Genomic DNA, 18,568 nt, shown 5'->3' with positions numbered 1-18,568 from the left:
GCCCCAGTCCAGTTCAGTCCAGTCAAAGAACATTTCTGACATGATGTGGTCCAGCCCATTGGCCTGGCCGGGGCTCTTAGTAAATTACCGGACCGCGAATGAGGCACTGATGACCTCTCTCGGCACCGCGCCGTTCCCATTCCCGCTGAACTCAGATTTTGAGGTTACAAATCAGTCGACGGGAATCCGGTCCACGAGCAGCGCGAGAGCGAACAAATATTGGAATTGGATTGCTGTCTAAGGTCGGACATTCCGGCAAGAGTACAGAGAACGAGTGACTCGCTGCCCATTGGCCAGGAATTGCCATTCCTGGTACTCGCTAATGAAGGCATCAAGGGGTGGGGTCCTCGGTGCTAGCTCGGGGTACTAGTAGCGAGGATAAGGCACCCCCGGCACTCTCGGGATACGATACCAACGATCCTCGATCGAACTCTTCCCGAAAAACCCATAAATTCGATTCGATCGATGATCGGACGCGAGGTTTCCATTTGCTTCTGGCACTCCGTGCAATCCATGGCCGGTGCACAATTAACCGATTCCCCGTTGCAGAAGAAGAAACAGTCCAATCCCAGATCAATAAAGAGTGCCTTGGATTGGAAGTCGTATCTTAGTAAGCTGGACCGCCACCATTCATTGTAACCTGAGGGAAGATTTTTATTAATTTATTAGAATCATCGCATCGCGATCATTGCTGTGATCACTGCGCGATCACTGATAGCCATCTCTACCTCGCGTGCGTTTGTGTGTTTGTACTCCACCTGGAACAACCTGCGGCTCGGAAGCAGAGAGTCTCTCTCTCTCTCTCTCTAGCTCACGCCCAAGTAAGGGCAGAGGTCAAGCGAGGCAGACTGACGACTGATCAGACGGTGCACTGGCAGACACATGCTGCCGCTCATGGTAGCGATGCTCCAGGCCAGCTCCAGGAAAGCTTCTTTTAATAAAGCTATAAATCTATTACTTTATGACCCTCAACCCTTCCGTGTGGTAAATATGGGAACAGCCGTTTAGCCGGCAGCACCAGCGGTAAAGAAGATGATGTTGATGGCGATGAAGGCGATGTTGATGATCAGGATGATGATGATGATGATGTTGTTATCGGTGATATGCTACTTAGCACGGGCCACCGAGAGATACATTTATTGCGAGACCATTTTACGACTATTTGCGACGCTCTTTAGAAGAGATCCCCCCCGATCCCGATCCGATTCGCATACTTTGCGCTTACAAAATGGCGCTTTACCTCACATTACTCACAGGGGGCTGGTGTGGAAGGACAAATTCTAACTAGGGATTACACTAATTTTATGCACATTCCTCTATCGCTCCCTGCTTCCAAATCTTGATCTGTACTTCGGACACTCAAACAGAGGGACTTTAGACACAGACGTTGCTGTTGCTGCTGCTGTTGAACAGTGCTCTGTCTCTGTGACAGTCTGGCGGTATGTCAGGGGTACCGGGGAGACCGACCTACATAAATGTGGCACTAAATTCTTCGACCCAACCTCAGCTCGGGACTCAAGAGTCCAAGTCCTAGGAATGCACGCGGCGCGCGCTGATCGATGCCAGAGATATCGAAGGGCCAGCCAGCCAGCCAGCCGGACGGAGTCTAGTCCCCGTTGTCCAATGTAGCACTCGAAGCAAAGGAAACAATCGACCAATATTGTCCGCGACCTCCCCTCTGTGTGTGCGTTGTGTGTGTGTTTCTAAAACAATCAGCGCAAAATGCGCATTTTACACGATCAATGCGGTGCCGAAGTGAACCCAAGGAGTTCGATCGATCGATCAAAGTTGCCCGATAAAATGATGCCGGTGGTTGTTGTTTGGGGCAGCTGGCTGGCTGGACTATGCTGTTATGCTGCTGCTACACGGGGTACGATATGGTCCGCGGTGCGAGATGAGTCGACACAAAAAGTCGATCAAGCCGAGAAGCCGCCAAACACACACACACACACACGTGTGGCTGTTGCCCTCTAATGGATCCAAACGAATTGACAGTCCGTTGACAGTTGACGTTTTGTGTGAGCACGCCCGGTGCTGTTGCTGTGGCAGCGTTAAAGACAGGAAACGTGCCAGAAACACACACACACACAACACGGTGGTGCTCATGTCAGCAAGAAAAGGTTTAAGGTATCACCACTGAGCCGTTCTCCGTCAACAGGATTGCCCCACCTCCCTGGCACACACACACACACACCCCACCCCACCCTTCCTCCCCACCCTCCCTTCAATCAACCTGCCATTAGAAGTCGAGCGGCTCGAGCTGCACCGTGGGGTTCGCACGCCGCTAATCGCATTTGCTGTCTAATAGTAATAATTACATTTAGATAAACGTGTGCGCGCGCCTGGTGATGGTGGTGCAAGGAGAGAGAGAGAGAGAGAGAGGAAGGTAGCCCCTTCCACTACCACCACTCGGCAGTTTCCTTCAGGTACCCCATCTGTCTGTCGGCGTCTCCACGTCCGCGCAGGGGAGGCAATAAATTCATGGAAAATGATCGTTTCCATTCGGTTTTGTGATTTCATTTTGCATTTTGCGCACCGCGAACCCGCGCGTTCGCTTTCTTTCCCTCTCCCCCTCGCGCTTGCCTTGTTCCTTGAGCTGCGGTCAGGACACCTTGTGGGACTCTGCGCTAGGGCACTTGCTAGTGCACCACCGGCAAGTGCAGTCGATGGAATGGTGGACAAGGGATTTTGTCGTGTTTGCTGCGTATCATAACAGCACTCGGCGTTTGAGCCGCTACCTGCTGCTGCCGGGGGTGGTAAGGATATGTGTGTGTGTGTGTGTGTGCGTGCACATGTGTGTTCCTGACTGGCTGGCTGTTGGCAATGATCAAGGCTTAAGATTAACGACGTAGCGAACCGTTCTTGAGGTGCATTGAGGTGTTTGTTCCATTCGAATAGAGCCACCTAACGAGCAACATAAACTGTTGGTACAATAGCAATAGAGAGAGCGAGGGAGAGGCGAGAGAGAGAGAGAGAGAGAGAGAGAGAGAGAGAGAGAAAGATATTGAATTGTTAAACAAACAAAACAAATAACTCCACTCTAGGCTTAAAAGCTATCGAAACGACCATAAATCCACTTCCTCCAACACATACACACACTCGCATTTCATCATACAATGTTTAATGCAGACAGAGCACGGTCTGCCCCGATATGCCTAATCGTATTCAGATTCGCTCCACATGTTGTTGCTGCTGCTGCTGCTATCGCTTCGCGTTGAGTGTTTTACGAAACGTTCGCTGCTGTCTGCCTTCTATTAAAGGTTTTCGCCTCGAAAGGCACCTGTGCACAGCGCCATGTTGTTGCCACTCTCCCCCTTCTTCTCCTCCTACTACTACTCCTCTTCCTGTCCTCTCCTGATCCGATACATAAATGGTTACACCCGCGCACCAGCAGCAGCACCAGCACCAGCAGCAGCAGCATGGGCTCTGAGCGGTCGATCGACATTTGCAGTCGCGGACACAACGGGAGCTGCTGCAAAATGGATGGCTATGGCATGCTCCTGGGAAACACTGTGCACCCCCCACCCCTCTGCGTGGGGAGTGGTGGTCGTCCTCGACAAGATTCAAATTGCCCTGCCCAGCCCTGCCCTGCCCTGCCCTTCGTTCGATCGGAGCGTTAAAGCGAACGCACCACCAGCAAGATTCTTGCTTGCTTGCTGCAAATGGCGATCGATAAATTAATGTAATTATGATATCATATTGGAATCCACCCCGCTCTGGGAGAGAATGGCACCACATAACTCACTGGCCTTTCGCGTTTCGGTTTTCGTGGTGGTGCCACAGGTGCCACGGCACGATCGCCAGTATGGGGACCGTAAGGGCTAGTAGTAATGTGTGTAGACACACCGTTCCACCGTGCCCATCGTGTCATGACGATCCCTTACTCTGATCTGATTTATGCGCCCCCGGTCGGTGGTTGCGCAATTCGTTTATGAGAAAGAAACGGTTTCACGGTGCTAAAGGGGATCCTCTACATTTGCGCTGAGTGTTATGATCAATTCGCCTTAGGGCTAAGAAGCGCTTCTCGAGGATCACACAACACTAATTGATTATCCCGGATCCCGAACCACAAAAAGGCGTTGCCATTTGTCAACCTTAATTACACTTCACAAGGCACGGTTGTCGAAAATAAAAACCGCGGTTCGTTTCGATCGTCTAGATCTAGAGAGAGAAAAAAAAACTAGATCAAACAACCGATCTTTGATTGATTAGAGTTTGGTTCACTCAGCATTAAAAATCGATCAATCATGCATCTCATGTGCGCAACCGATGCTAGAGGGCCTCATTTTCTAGGCTTAACCTCTCCTTCCATTCTTTCACCTCCTCCTCCTCCTTCTCCTGCTCTGTTTCCGCGCCGTTCTACGCCGCCAGTTCACTAAATTAATGGCAATCAAATGTGTTAAACATAGGTTGCGAAAAGAGTTGATTCGGGTAATTGATTGTATCGAGCGACCCGCGGGTTTGGGGGCTCGAGATCGACCAGCGGTAACGGTCACACTCCACCCAGGGGGTGAGTCACCAGGCGGTGTGTGTGTGTGTGTGTGTGTTCGAGCGCGTTATGATACTCCACCCTTAACGGCCCCGAATTGAATGAAAGGAAATGAACTTCCAAACTCGGGGGTTCGGGGACCCCAAGCGTCGACGGTCGTTGTTTGTGGGCAGGCGGTTGATTTGATAAATTTTGATCCATTTATCAACACACACACACACACACACGCACGCACGTGCACAGCCACAGCGCTCCGTGTCGATTGGACACGGGCGGAGCAGCGACGAGGGAGGGGAGGGTAATTCAATTTACCTCCAGCACCGCCCCTTCAGCAACGACCGAACCGATTCCTGTCCATACCGCTTTCTGGTGCGCAAGCAACCAGGCACGGTTCAAGGATAAACAAACATTAATTTCAATTAAGTAAGGGAGCGTGCCCGGTGTGCGCGATGCCGATTTTGATGCTTTAGGAGGCGATCCCTGGGGGGTGCGGGCCGCGATCTAAACGTATTGCTCCGAGACGAAAAAGAGCGAAAGTGAAACGATGTGCCTATGCCCTCAATGCAAATTGTGCCCACGGGGCCACGCAACGGCACGAAATTGAAGAATCACACGGGTTTTTGATTTTTTGTAAACGGGAATTTGACGCACCGGTGGTTTTGACAACGAAATTAGGTCAATCGAAAAGGACGAGGATGTGGAGAGGTGACCAAAGGAATGCTTTGTGATGATGTTGTACTCATCATCTGATTGCATAACATTATATGAAGACAGTTGGTAAAGAAATGTATAGTAGAAGATCGTAGATCAACTAAATGAATCATTTCCCAAATGATCTAAGGCGAAAATTGTTCAATTTATTGAGGCCAGCATCTCCTTAGACCTTGATTTTGTGTTCTGCGTGAGTTTCCGATCGGAAAAGTACTTTAAATAGCGTATATTGGGTTATAAAGGTTTGTTGAAGTCTTTCGATTCAACAAGCGACGAACCTCAAGCAAATGATTTAAAAAATTAAAAAAAAACACAATTTTCTCTACGAAACATTTCTCAACGCTACAACCCCTTATCAGTGACACGATAACAGCTCGAGATACTACCGCACAAAATGATCCCTCATCAATGGCCAGTGATTCCAATCTCCGATTACTTCAAACAAACGTTCCTTCTCCTCGATTTCCGATCACCGGACCACAATGTTCAAACAGAAACGGGGAGTTTAATTGATTTTTGATTCGATTGCACGCAGGATACGGATAGCCAACCGCAACCGAGCACTCCCTTCTACGATACGATCGAAACAGATCGAGCAGCCGCCGCCTCAAAACTTAACTCCCCTTCATTCCCACTTCGCGAGCATTGCGGGCGTCGCCTTCCGTCGAAAGTCCCGTACTCCCATCGTCACCTTCACCAGGGACAGCGAGCCACCAGATAGATGGTGAACGTGGAAATGGTACTTATTTAAAATGATATTTATGATGATTATTATTCGCACATCAATTTTTGCTCGACCCAACCCCTGGCCTCTAGATGGCCAGGCCAACGCACTGGAAGCAGCAGCAGCAGCAGCAGCTGGAGCAGTGGCCAGTGCAGAGTACCGTCGCTCGCGCACCGTAATGGTGGTTCAATTTGCGTAGCACCAGTTCACAACCACCATCGCGAGAAGGCGAGAAGCGTATCGAATCGAGGCGAAAACCTGGCGTCCTGGAACCGGACCCGGGCACCGGGGATGATGCAAATGCGAGGATGATCTCCTCCCCGTGTGTGTGTGTGCGAGCGCGCGTGTAAGAAGAACAGAAAGGGGACCATCTCGGTGGGGCCTTGGGTCTTGGCGATGGCCATCACGTTTTGGCGTTCGCGCCGAAAGCGATCGATCGTCACCCTCATCGTCGTCGTCGTTGTCGTTTGTTCGATCGAGTTTTGCTCGACGGTGCGATAGCTGGAAGCCATTTTTGCGCCGCAATCGAATATCAACACTCCCTCCCTCCAGCCCACATTATTGGTGCCGTTTGCCGTGTGCTTCGGAACACTTGGGTGGTATTTTCCTTTCCCAAAAGGGAGCTTGAAGATGATGCTCCGATGCTCAGCGCCTCCGGAGTGGAGTTCCATTTAATTCAATATTTCAATCAATGTCCCGTGCACCACATATCACCACTCCCATCGAGAGTGGGGTCCCGGTGTTTCCTGGAGAGCTATTACACGGCATGCGGCAGCTCTACTTATGCCGCTTATGAGCCCGACAGTTGGTACCGCCCCCCGACCCCCCTCCCAGATCCAGACCCAGAAAGTAGCCGCCGATTGCCGATCGCTAATTGAAGAGCTTAAATCGATTTTTAATCTGATACTCACAGTCCCGGTTGGCCACTTGTTTCCTCTGTGTTTTTTTTTTTGTTTGGTTCGTTATCTTTCCGCTTCTCGACGCGACGACCCGCACACACACACACACACACACACACACACACACACACACACACACACACACAGTCTGCGAAGTGACTAATTTATTGCCGATCGTACGCCACGATAACGTTAACAGATTCCACGGTTTACCTTCGTGTCTCTCCCTCTCTCTCTTTTAAACACATTCTGATTTTTTCTCTTTCTCTCTCTCTCTCTCTCTCTGTCTGTCTCTCTCTCTCTCTCATCCCTTCCCAGGAGGATCTGCTCATACACGGTGACTCGGTTTATGACATTATCGACAAGCAGGATCACGGTGCGATCCAGAGTGAGCTAAACCGGGGCGTCTCGCAGCATCCGGCGGGCTCGTTGTCACACCATCACCCTCACCACCACTCCCACCACCACCATCATCATCACCCTGCCCTGCCTGCCACGCACCATCATAGTTCGAGCAGCAGCAGCAACAGCACCAGCAACAACAGCACCAGCAACAGTACCTCTAGCAACAGCAACAACAACAACAACCATCACCACCATCATCATCATCTGCATGCTGGTCACCACTCGTTACATGGTCAGCATCATCATCAGCATCATGCGCATCATCAGCACCATCATCATCTGCAGCCGTCACCGGGCAGCAGTTCGGTTGGGGCGGGCGGCCCGAGCACCGGCTCGAGCGGACCGCCCGGTTCGTCGCTGCTCGATGGCGAGCAACGAATCTTTCTCTGCCGGATGAACGTGAGCCGGAACGCCCGGCGACAGATGCGCTTCGGTGATCAAAAGGTATGTGTGTTCAAGAATTCTTCAATAAAACCATAAAATGCAATAAAACATTGCAAAGAGTAGACATTAAACAATAACAAAAAATAAAAAAAAACTTCAACGAGTAAACATGATCACGTGATCGTCGTCTGCCTCGTCTGCTTGTTCCGTTTTGCTCACAAACGGCTTATGTGAAACGGGTCGCGCCTCGCCGCAAAGCTCATCAATCCTGACACCATGTTGGATTGTCGCATGGCGTGGTCCGGAAGTAATCTTATTGCGACAATTACCGGGCAAGTCGGCCTCGGAGTCTGTGCCGTACAGCATGCCCGGCTACAAGAGATTAACGGTCTCTCGGCACAAGCAGCTCTTCATCGTAATTGGATTCAATAATTCATTTCAGCAACAGCAGCAGCAGCATTGCACAGTGTGATCGTCGACGTCGTCTGCGTAGTCGTCGACGTGATGGAGGTCGTCCCGGAGCTACCCTCACTACACGCTAATCCTCCCATTGTATGCATAGTACGTGCATAGCACTCTGGTGCGCGATCTGTTTGGTGGTTTTAGAAGCGAACCTTCACAGCGCAGCATTCGTCTTTCCTCCAAAGGTTGACCTTATGAGATGAGACCGCCCGGTGATGAGCGCGAGAATAGAGAAGGCGAGGGGGCCTTTCCTTTCCTTCCATTCCCTTCTGCCACAGAAGAGCTACAAAGTCGTATAGACGGTCGTGGCAGCAAAAGTCCTACTGACTGATATCCGAATGGTCCAAATGGTCTACTGTTGATCTCGCAGTCACCATTCCCGTCGCTCACATGTGAGGAATTCTAACGCACACACCTTGAAGTGGTGGTTGATGTCTATATTCGCCCGTAAACCGAGCGATGGATGAAGAGCACACGGTGCCCGGATCCATTGCATCATCATGATGGCTTACTCCGGCAACTAACTCCGGCGCCGTGGCCACAACAGGAAATGAGGAACCGACTCCACGAACCACAACGCGCAACAATCAACATACGCGCCCAGGACAGACGAACTCACAGGAAAAGGAGTGACTGCTTTATTAGGTAAAAGGCAAAGGGACGGAACGCAGAAGCTGAAGTGAGGATGCATCGCGGGCAGCGCGCGACTTTCAAATCCCTCAACTCCCTTACGGTGGGCTTGGATGGCCAGCGATGGCACTGAGATGATGGTCTTGCTGGTATGGTGGCCTTTTGCAAAAAGGGGGTTGAAGATCATCAACATTTCGTTCAATTATTTCGCCTCCCACACACATACTGACACACCAGTCGTTGGTTAGCGATGTGTCTTGTTACCTTGTTGTTGGTTCGCGAGACGATGGCAGAAGGTCGCTCTGGTGTGCCTGCCGGACGTCCCTTGGTCTGTCAACCATTGCTCGCAACCATTGTCTCACGGCGCACGGCGCTTGCCGTCTTTACCGTGCACTGGAAGGGTCTGGAGGGGGCGAGCGAACATAAAACGGCGAACAGTGCGAACGCGGTAAAGTCCCTCTTCCCCTTTTCCCTTTACTGCTCTTCTTCCTCTCCCCCCTTGTCACCGAGAGCGGGAAAAGTGTGACATGTCGCTCACACTTTACGCCTTCTCGCGCGCGACGTCGATAAACGATCGATGATGAGACGAAGGATCCTTCGCCATCCGATTCGATACAAGGAGAACGAACGGAATAGTAGCAGGGGTAGGAGGGAAGGTAGTGACGACGTACGGCTGACCGACTTTATACATCGCGCATCGTAAATCATGCGCGCACACCTTCGCATCGCACCCTTCGGCCGAAAAATGTTCCCGATGCAGCATTCTTGTTCTCGTCGGCTCTTCGAATCGCCGCGAGTGATCCACGGGCGAGTGGGGTTGTGGAGTGGACAGGGACATGATTCGTCGATTGTAATAACTGCCATAAAGCACCGGGCAGCGTGTCCAAGCGTGTCAAATAACCAACAGAGTGAACACAGTTAAAAGGGCGGGGAGTTCTCGTAAATTTTACATTTCAAAACCTCTCCCCGCTTGTCGCATGTTACTCGCATGGAGAGAAGTGTGATCAGTATCGGTGGTGCTTTACTTGCAGGTTGGTTGGCCGGCTGGCGTCTTGATGTCTTACGAGAAGCGATGCAATGAGCTTTTGAAGTAACACGTCGATGGCAAGAGCAGCTAGTGTATTGAGCTTGAGTTGAAATTTGAGATTTAAAGAAGATTGACAGATGTTACGCTACTAAGTTTTGAGTAATTTTTGGTCGATGAAAAATGCAAAACTTCAAGAACCGTACAAAACGTGTTTCTCTAGTTACATTCTTTTTCAAGAAATACGGCAAATATGAAATGCCATGATTGTAAAAAGAGTTGAAAAATTATTGTTTGAAATTATTCCATAAACCCTTTTGCCAACTGGACTCTTTTGCAAAAGATCTATTCATCTAGTGTTTCTTAAAATACTTTGTAAGGTTTACTATCTAAACGAGAAGATTACTCAATGAACGGATCATTACAATGTTCCCGCTACCTTCTCTACAACACTACTAAACATTATGCTAGCAGTCACCTTATGACTCAGTGGCTCCATCCAGAGGCCCCCGATAGGGGCTATTATTAGCGGACCGTCAGTATCGAAAGCACTCGGAATGATCTCGATGATGAACTCATCCGGTGTTGCTTGGAAAGCTCATTCTCAGCCGCCCCGGCTAGCCCGGCAATGATACTCCTCCTGCTCCTGCTGGTGGACGCGCAAAGTAGAGATCGAGTAGATCTATAGTAGCTCCATTAGACGCAAGTCGACAGTCAAGGCGACTCCTACAATTAATGACAAACCGATAGCGCGCCGATGCCGATGGTGCAGAAGCATTCCATTTGGAAGCGAGAAGCGAGCGAACCTCCATCTTGGTGAGCCTTTGCTTCACCTTCCATCCATCCATCCGCCATGATATCACCATCCTATTATAGTTGCCTACACCACCGGTCTCCCCGCTCGGAAGGTGTTGAGGGAAGCAACGATTGATGCCCGGTCGATCGGCTAGCGAGAGCCATCTTCTCGCCGCCAGCCATTACACCGGGCCCATACCGGGCTTCCCATAGTCCTAGGCACCTGACCTGACTACAAGGTCTCCCCATCCGGGGCTGGTTACTCCGAATACGTATACTTCTATTGTGACGCCGAGGAGGAGGAGGAGAGAGAGAGTAGAAGGCAGACGTCACAACCACGGAGAACTCACTCGTCGCGGGGATCTCAATTATAACAAATTATGGGACTTTTGCTTTCTGGTGACGTAATGACGTGGCAGGTAGAGGCGAGAGGATCGGCCGGACGCGGGGACCACGGGTTAATTGGCAGTTTTGTACTCGTGGCAGAAGGATGCTGTGCGGGAATTGAATGCAACGCGCGGGGTGGTGGCTGCTCATTAACAGCCAATTCCGCCATAAACATGCGCAGATTGAACCGACTGATGCAGCTGCATTGGCACATTATGGGCCCTATTCCAAGCGCCTATTGCCTGTTAAATGCTGAGTAAAAAAGTAAAGCAGTCTAGCTTTTGTTGGAAAAGCTTGGGACTTATGAATGAACTGATGATGTATTTTAGAGTCCGAATATAAAAAAAAAACAATACTACCAAAAGGATAATCACCAACAACATCAGCAGTAAAGCAGTCTTGTTTGCCAGACAATACTCTTAGAATTGACCCCTATATTTAAGATATTTAACCAGAAAATCGTTTTGCATCGCATAAAACATGAACTCTTCTAATTATTTTCCATTTCCATTTTCGTTTACAGGTGGTACTGGTGCAGGGACACTATCTGTCGTACCTTCCGCTCTGCAGTCGGAACGAACCAGTATTCATTGCGACCTGCACTCCGATCGCGATGCCGGAAACGCGCGAATGCGTCGTCCAGGGAGCGACGAACGTCTTCACTACCATCCACTCGATGGACATGAAGGTGGTGCACATCGACAAGAAGTAAGTTTCAAACTCCAACAACAGAGATCTAGCGTTTCCTCTACTAACGGGATCGTTTGTGGTGTTGCGTGCGTGCACACATTCACACACACGCACATGCCCGATCTGCATTATTCATGCAGCGCATGATGATGTCGACGTTCGTTTGACTTGCATTTCCTTCGCGGCGCCAACACACCATTAACAACGATTGTTGTCATCCAACTCGCGGATGCTAAACGCAAATTGAATTCGAACGTTGCATCAAAAAATCCCCCCGCAAATACGTCCCATGATCAGTTCACAGCAAAGCTTAAGCCAACCAGGCCAGTGAGCATTTTCAGGTCGGAACATTATGCTGCGCTCGCAAGTAATGCATAGCTCCAGATCGGCGTCCAAGAATTCCAAAAGAAGGGACCCAAATCGTTGCACACAGCAACAGCTCAATCATCCATCGTTCACACGATGACCTCTCTCTCTCGCTCTCGCTCGTTCTCTCTCTCTCTCTCTCTCTCTCTCTCGCTCTCGCTCGTTCTCTCTCTCTCTCTCTCTCTCTCTCTCTGTCACGGGGTGAACGCGATAAATAACCCTACACTTTACCTTTTCCCTGGAAAGTACTGATCAACTCGCACCCTTTTTCTACCCCCCTGTGTTAATGCTGAAGCGGGTGGATCGAGGAGGACGACAAACGCTCAAGCGAGGCCCAAGCGCGAACGCGAAAATTGACGAAAATCAAAGGCAAGGCACATTTCTGGGATGATTATCCGTTGGCTCGCGACCACTTTCATTCTCTGCTTGCGATCGCACCTAGCGAGAGCGAGAACAGAACAGACGCTGGTCCCCTGTCGTGGATGATTGATGTCCGAATTTGGTCCACCTCGATCCTCGGAGAAGGATCCTTATGGACGCGCGAGCGCGCGCGCGCCTTCGTTCGCTCCCAACAACGAACAACTCCACCAAATGATCGCATGATGAATGGAGCATAATAGGTGGGGTGGTTCTCGAGTGTGTGTTATGGCACCGAGAAAGGGTGTAGAGAGGAAATGTGGTGAGCGCGCGAAGTGAAAATCCATCATACGCAGCCCGATGCGGAGCGCAATTTTCCACTCGGAAAAGAAAACATTCAGAGCGACGTAGCAGCAGCAGCAGCAGCAGAGGCGAGATGCAGATCGACGTTCCGGGATGAATGGTGATGATGGTTTAATACCGGGATACCGGACCCCAGGGAACGGAAATATGAGCTCGCGATCCCAATGACCTCGACCTCGGTCTCGGTCTGTTTGCAGCAAATTGTAAGGGATTTTGCTTGCATGCAGCATGATCGCAAAGGTCAACAGCCGAGCGGTGCGATCGAGCAATCAGCAAGCGGACCAGCACAAGTGTTTTCGGTCGGGATAATCATTGACGACGATTCATCATCACCAAGCGCATCCACCGCAAGCACCGAAAGTTCACCGAATCGCAGCTTGCACTTTGTGTGCACACATTATTCTGTTGTCAGGCGGATCCGATCCGGCGCCGTGTTGGCCAGCAGGAATTTCCAGCACGGAAACCTCGAGCGTTCTGTTTTTGTTTCACGAATCGAAGCTCGCGCTCTAATCAGCATAAGCGCAGCAAGTATTCAATCGATCGATCGATTGATCGAAAACCGTGATTCAGCGAGCGCGCAATTATATGCTGGCTGATGTCCGGGTTCTCGCCGGGCGTTGATGTCATCTGGTCCGAATTGATTGGTTGATTGGCCGCAGGTTTTCCCCGTGCGTCATTCAAACGGCCGATTTGGTTCAAGGGCAGCGTTTATTGGTTCCCATTCTGGGATGCAGGTGTATTGCAAGTGGCTCTCTCTCTCTCTCTGTCTCTGGAGCGATGGCGTCGAATCACACAACAACAGATGCAATGCCAGGACCTTGAAACCCTTGGAGTAAATGAATAGAATTATGCTTTGGAGCGTTTACTCTCGTAATGCCTCACGCCCGATGACAATCAAAGTCCCATAATTAGCGTGAGTGACAGTCAGTTCTACGAATTTGGGCGCCTCACTTGGCTGTGAGCTCATTATCGGTCGCGCTAATCGGAAAGAATGACGCAGATGAATTCGAGTTTCGATAGAAACACAATAGGGAGGGTGCCAAAAGACTTGTTTTTGAAGGTTTTTTTAAAGAATATAGTTTTCTTAACCTATTTTGGTCATATTTTGGGGAATATTTGTGAGAATCTTTGTCCATGGCATCAAATTTAAAACAGCGTGCCCGCAAAGAATCTCATCGATTTTTCTCAATTTTACGACTTTTTCAATTTTGGACAGTTTTGAAGTTGAAAAGGTGGTTATTGTTATGATTTTACTAACCAAAATAGGCATTACATCATTGTTAGAAATATATACCAACAAGTTTGACAATAAATCGACGGCACCTATCTAGCAGATAGTCTTTTAAGTCGATTTTGAGTGCACTTCAAACTAAAATCATTATATTCGTTAGGTTTCTTCGATTGTAAAAAAAAATTTTTACAATACTCTTGAAACTCTCAGCATTCATGTGTAAATGGACAAAAAAAAACCTTAGTCCCTCTTCAATTAGAACTCGCCCCAGTGAATTCAGTCGCTGGTGTTGCTCTGATAATGAACCTCAAAAAAGCTGCTTTGAAGCATACATCTTCCTCGTGGCTTGCGTTTGCTCCAGGGTTCCGTTTAGCTAGAAAAAGCGAGGAGGACATATGTTCCGTAGGGAAAAGGAGAGTCCAGAGTGTCGTTACAGCGCGATACGATACGGTACGGCATGTACGTTCGCCTATGATCGAGCTGGCGCGTGTGTTTTATGCCCGCGTTAGTCCTTGAACACCAACATAACTCCGGCTCTGGCTGTGGCTTTGGCTCTGGCAACGACGATAGCGCCTCCCGTGGAATGTCGCACGGAGAACGGACGACGATGCTGTGTACCAGCACGGAGTGCTCGTAAACCGTACTCCCCGTGCGCGATGCAACGATGCTCGGCGATCACTCGGCACACATCCGAGGCCATCCGGTGCCGTTGTAGTAACCACACCGTGGAGCCAACGGCAAGCGAGCGATCGAAGCCATCGGGTTGCGAGACCATGACCGTGAGGCAAGCGGCACTATGTTACTGTATGAAGCATTGAAGGGGGAAGTGGGAGGTGGGGTGGTGCCCATGTTTTGCTTGTGGCCTGGCAAAGGACCAGTGCGGCGAGGAAAGGAACACCGAACTGGCTTATGATTCAATCGGTTGGCATTCCGATTGCGAGTCGCGCACCGTTCTGCTGTCCGCTCGGTGATTGAGAATGGACTTTTCGGCGCATTCTGGTGGTGGTCTGGGGTGAACCTTGACCTGGACTTCACTCGATCAGCATCAATTTTCAATCAAGCTCGATTCCATAGCGGCGTCATCGATGATCGGACCATCCATGGATTTATGGTAAAGACCCAAATGAACAAAAAAAAAAACAACAAGCAAGCAACAATGTTTGATCGCTGCGTACAACATGCGGACTAACGCAAGGCAAGTCTGTCGAGAAGAGGATCCCAATACTCCTGGCCTTCCACCAAAAAAAAAAAAAAAAAACAAAACATCGTCCATTGCTTGCGCCTTGTTTTACATACAATGACTCGCTGGCGATCGCAGCATGTCGTCCAGTCGGTCAGTTCCAGAAGCACCAGCACCACAAACCAACAAACCAGTCTGGTACCGCCGCCCAGCATGATGTTACCTCGCTCCGTGCCGTGCCGTGTTCGTGTCCGTATCCGTGTGTCCCTCTTGCAAGGCGCCTCCAGAATGTGCTGCACACGCACAGCACACGCCACGGGCAGACCTTGGATATTTACACATTTTTGCAGCCCCCTCCCTCGTTCTTCCTTCGCCGACGAAGAGCAAGCGATCGCTTCTGTCTTATCAAAACATTAGCCAACATTTCGCAACTTCGGCAAAGGGGAGGGGACATGTGGTGGTCTTTCCGGAAATTCCTTCCAAATGGCTTTAGCACTTTGGAATGGCATCGTACGAAGCGCGGCGCTGGGGGCTGGGGTGTGGCATGATGAACGATCCTTTTGGTCCATTGCTCGATACAAGCTGCGACCGATGGGTTGGTGGCGATCGTCTGATGCTGGGTAATTTGGTGCTGATCCTTTACATGCTACTGTTTTATGGTCCGACCGGGCATCATATGCTCGACAGGAGGTATCGATTGTTTTGTATAAGTTAGGTAGATCGACTATCAGCATCGCTGATCCTCACTCTGGGCTAGTTGTAATGGAAGTGACGTAACTCATCCAACAGTTTTTCACAAGTTTTATGTTCTTGTTTCACACTAAAGTGAACTATTGTGTACTCTATTCTATAGTGATCTAATGTAATAGCTTGATCACTCTAGAGTGATCACATTAGGATCCCAAAATGCTCCATTAATGCTCGATCGACTGATAGACGGATCCATAGTCATCATCTACGAAGCCACAAACACACTCATAAGACACCACTTTTGGGTCCAACAAAAAATTTACCATTTACAACTTCAACGACCACCACTAGGCCTCACCGCTTCCTCTTCTTCCATCAAATCGCTCTAACAAAACAACGATCGTTTAGCTCGCGCCCATATGTGTCTGTGTGTGTGTATGTGTGTGTTGGGGAATGAAAAATGTGATTGATAAAAATTAAAATGTGTGATTAATCATCTGCCCGTGTGCCGCCGCCGTCGTCGCGCCGAGCACGTGTTTTCGGAAACAAGAACAACAGCAAATACGTTGATCTTTGGGGTCCCCTTCGAGATGCTGGTGGTCGCATCTCCCCCCATGCGACCCAACCTGAGGTCTTCTGTTTCTGTTTTTGGAATAATTTACGAACCAAGCCCGGCGCTGATGTCTCCGACGAGAGGGAGAGAGGATTAGAGGCTCTCCGTGAGGCCGCATATCACAAGCCGCGTGCGGTTGAGGGGTCGTTGGCTGGATTAGAGACCGCAAAGTGTAAAACAAGGGTACAAGCGCCACTGGCAGCGTGGCGCAGCGTGGCTCGAAGGCTCGAAGGCGGCACGTCGACATCCATTTTGACAGTTTAAAACACGACGACGCCTGTTTGCCAATTTAAATTAACCGAGAGCCGGACCTTTTGTCGGAGAGATACGCGATTATTATGTCTTGTAGAATGTCTTGTAGTGCTTCTTTTCGTGGGTGTTTGCGATTTTTTGTAAAATTAAATTTATGCTTTGGATGTTTATAGATGCAATTCTATTGACCAACTAACGTTTAGTTATTTAATCTAAAAATCACCCACTACACGTTCATTTTATCCATCAGATTGTGCTTACTGACGAATAAACTGAGCATTAGTGAGTTGATTCCTGAATTCCATAAACTTGACAGAAATTTTCCCAAAAAACATCTATGAATAACATTTTTGTTATGCTTTGTTTTGTTGTTTTAGACTTTTGTTCGAACGTCTAGATGCAAGGCTTGCGTTATGATGACGTTCTCCAAGTATGATGCATAAAATGAACGTCAATGGTCAAAGGTTCCAAGACTTTTGCGGTTCTGTCTTCTACTCAACGAACCAAGGTTCTGATGCCCTTTGACGTACGCGAGAGAGTATCCGGGAGGCGATCGTCCTCCAGCGAGTTGTGTTGGTTGTATGATTGGTTCCGCCGTTACACGGATGCGGATGCACCCCGGGAACGCCCAGTATCGCCCCCGCCGTAACCTCTGTGCTTGGCTGGGATCGCGAGCGGTGCGCGATCATCGGGATCGAGCAAATGGGGCCGCGCGGGATCGATATGGTGCCATCGCGCATAATCGAATTCAATTTTCTGGCCGCACCCGCATCGCTATTGCTGGGTGGTTTGGTGATGGCCGCTCCAACTGGCCGGAGGCCAATTCCGTTGAAACTGAAGGCTCGCGCCTCAGCCGTGGGTCCGGTCCTCTCGTACTAGTGGGTAGTGGGTACTGTGTGCGATCGCGCGCTCCGCGATCTCATATGCGATCTCGTAGCCACCAGCCCGAGGGCTAATTTTAGTTTATCGCTCCGAAAAGCGAGAAAGTGGAACCGATCGGGGCCGTAGCGATCGAACGAATCAATTGATTTCTCTCTCGGGGAGGCACAGAGAGGCAGAGGGTAGGAGGCAGCAGGGTGTCACTTGGTGGTAGAATATGTTGTGAACCTTTGCGCGATCAAGCGATCGGACGCCTTCGATCGGTTGGCCGGCCATAGTTTATCTCTTTTGGGCCTCGGGGAGGGGTGCTGCCTTTGCATAGTTCTCGCCCCTCGCTGCACTCGAATGCATACATGTGGCTCGCTGCATCGGCTGCAGGGATGACAATTCTTGTGTATTCTTGGAGTGCATCAAGTGAAATTAAGGATTACAAATTCTTCCAACAGAATTAATATCTTATGAATCTTGTTACTGGAAATGTAGCTTTAAAGTGTCCATCACAGCTTCAAAACGACTGGACCGATCTTTTTGAACTTTTGAAAACTTAATTTGCATTAAAAAAATGGAAAGCACTATCAAAAATAATTTTATGAACAATGAAAACGTTATAGATTTGATAATGAAGCTGAAGAGAAGTTGTGTAAAACCAGCTTCTCAAAAATATGAGAAAAGTATTCAAAATTTAGCGCAAAGGATTTAAACCAAAAATAGATTATTTCATCAAACTATAGAAGAAATATTCCCCTAAATACTTCTCACAACAACAACTATCTCTGATTACCAATGTCGAGCTCCTGTAAAAGGATCCCCTTTGTAACAGTAAATGTGTCCTAAATTCATATTACTGACAATCTCCACAACAATATAATCCTCCCCTTTTTGTACTGCTGCAAGCGAACACAAACAACATTATTACCTCTTCAGGTTCAGAAACCCTCACCGACAATGCAAACGACATTTCCCCAGGCGGCGGCGCCCCACAAATCGAGACAAATAATTTATTGATACGTGCAAAATGATTTAATACGCGACATGGA

General features: G+C 49.3%; 1 protein-coding gene across 1 annotated transcript in view; it reads left to right on the top strand.

Moving 5' to 3' along the window:
- The window catches only part of LOC125951250 (uncharacterized), a 110,539-nt gene that overhangs the window by 76,806 nt on the left and 15,165 nt on the right, over window positions 1-18,568 (top strand). The window contains exons 6-8 of the mRNA XM_049679948.1: window positions 7,142-7,366; window positions 7,496-7,672; window positions 11,434-11,618. Of these exons, the coding sequence (XP_049535905.1) occupies window positions 7,142-7,366; window positions 7,496-7,672; window positions 11,434-11,618 (587 nt within the window). The remainder of the gene's footprint in view (window positions 1-7,141; window positions 7,367-7,495; window positions 7,673-11,433; window positions 11,619-18,568) is intronic.

Source organism: Anopheles darlingi, chromosome 2 (assembly GCF_943734745.1).
Source record: "Anopheles darlingi chromosome 2, idAnoDarlMG_H_01, whole genome shotgun sequence".
NCBI classification, from domain to species: Eukaryota; Metazoa; Arthropoda; class Insecta; order Diptera; family Culicidae; genus Anopheles; species Anopheles darlingi.
Note: the sequence above shows the minus strand (reverse complement) of the source record. Positions and strands in the feature narration are given on the sequence as shown.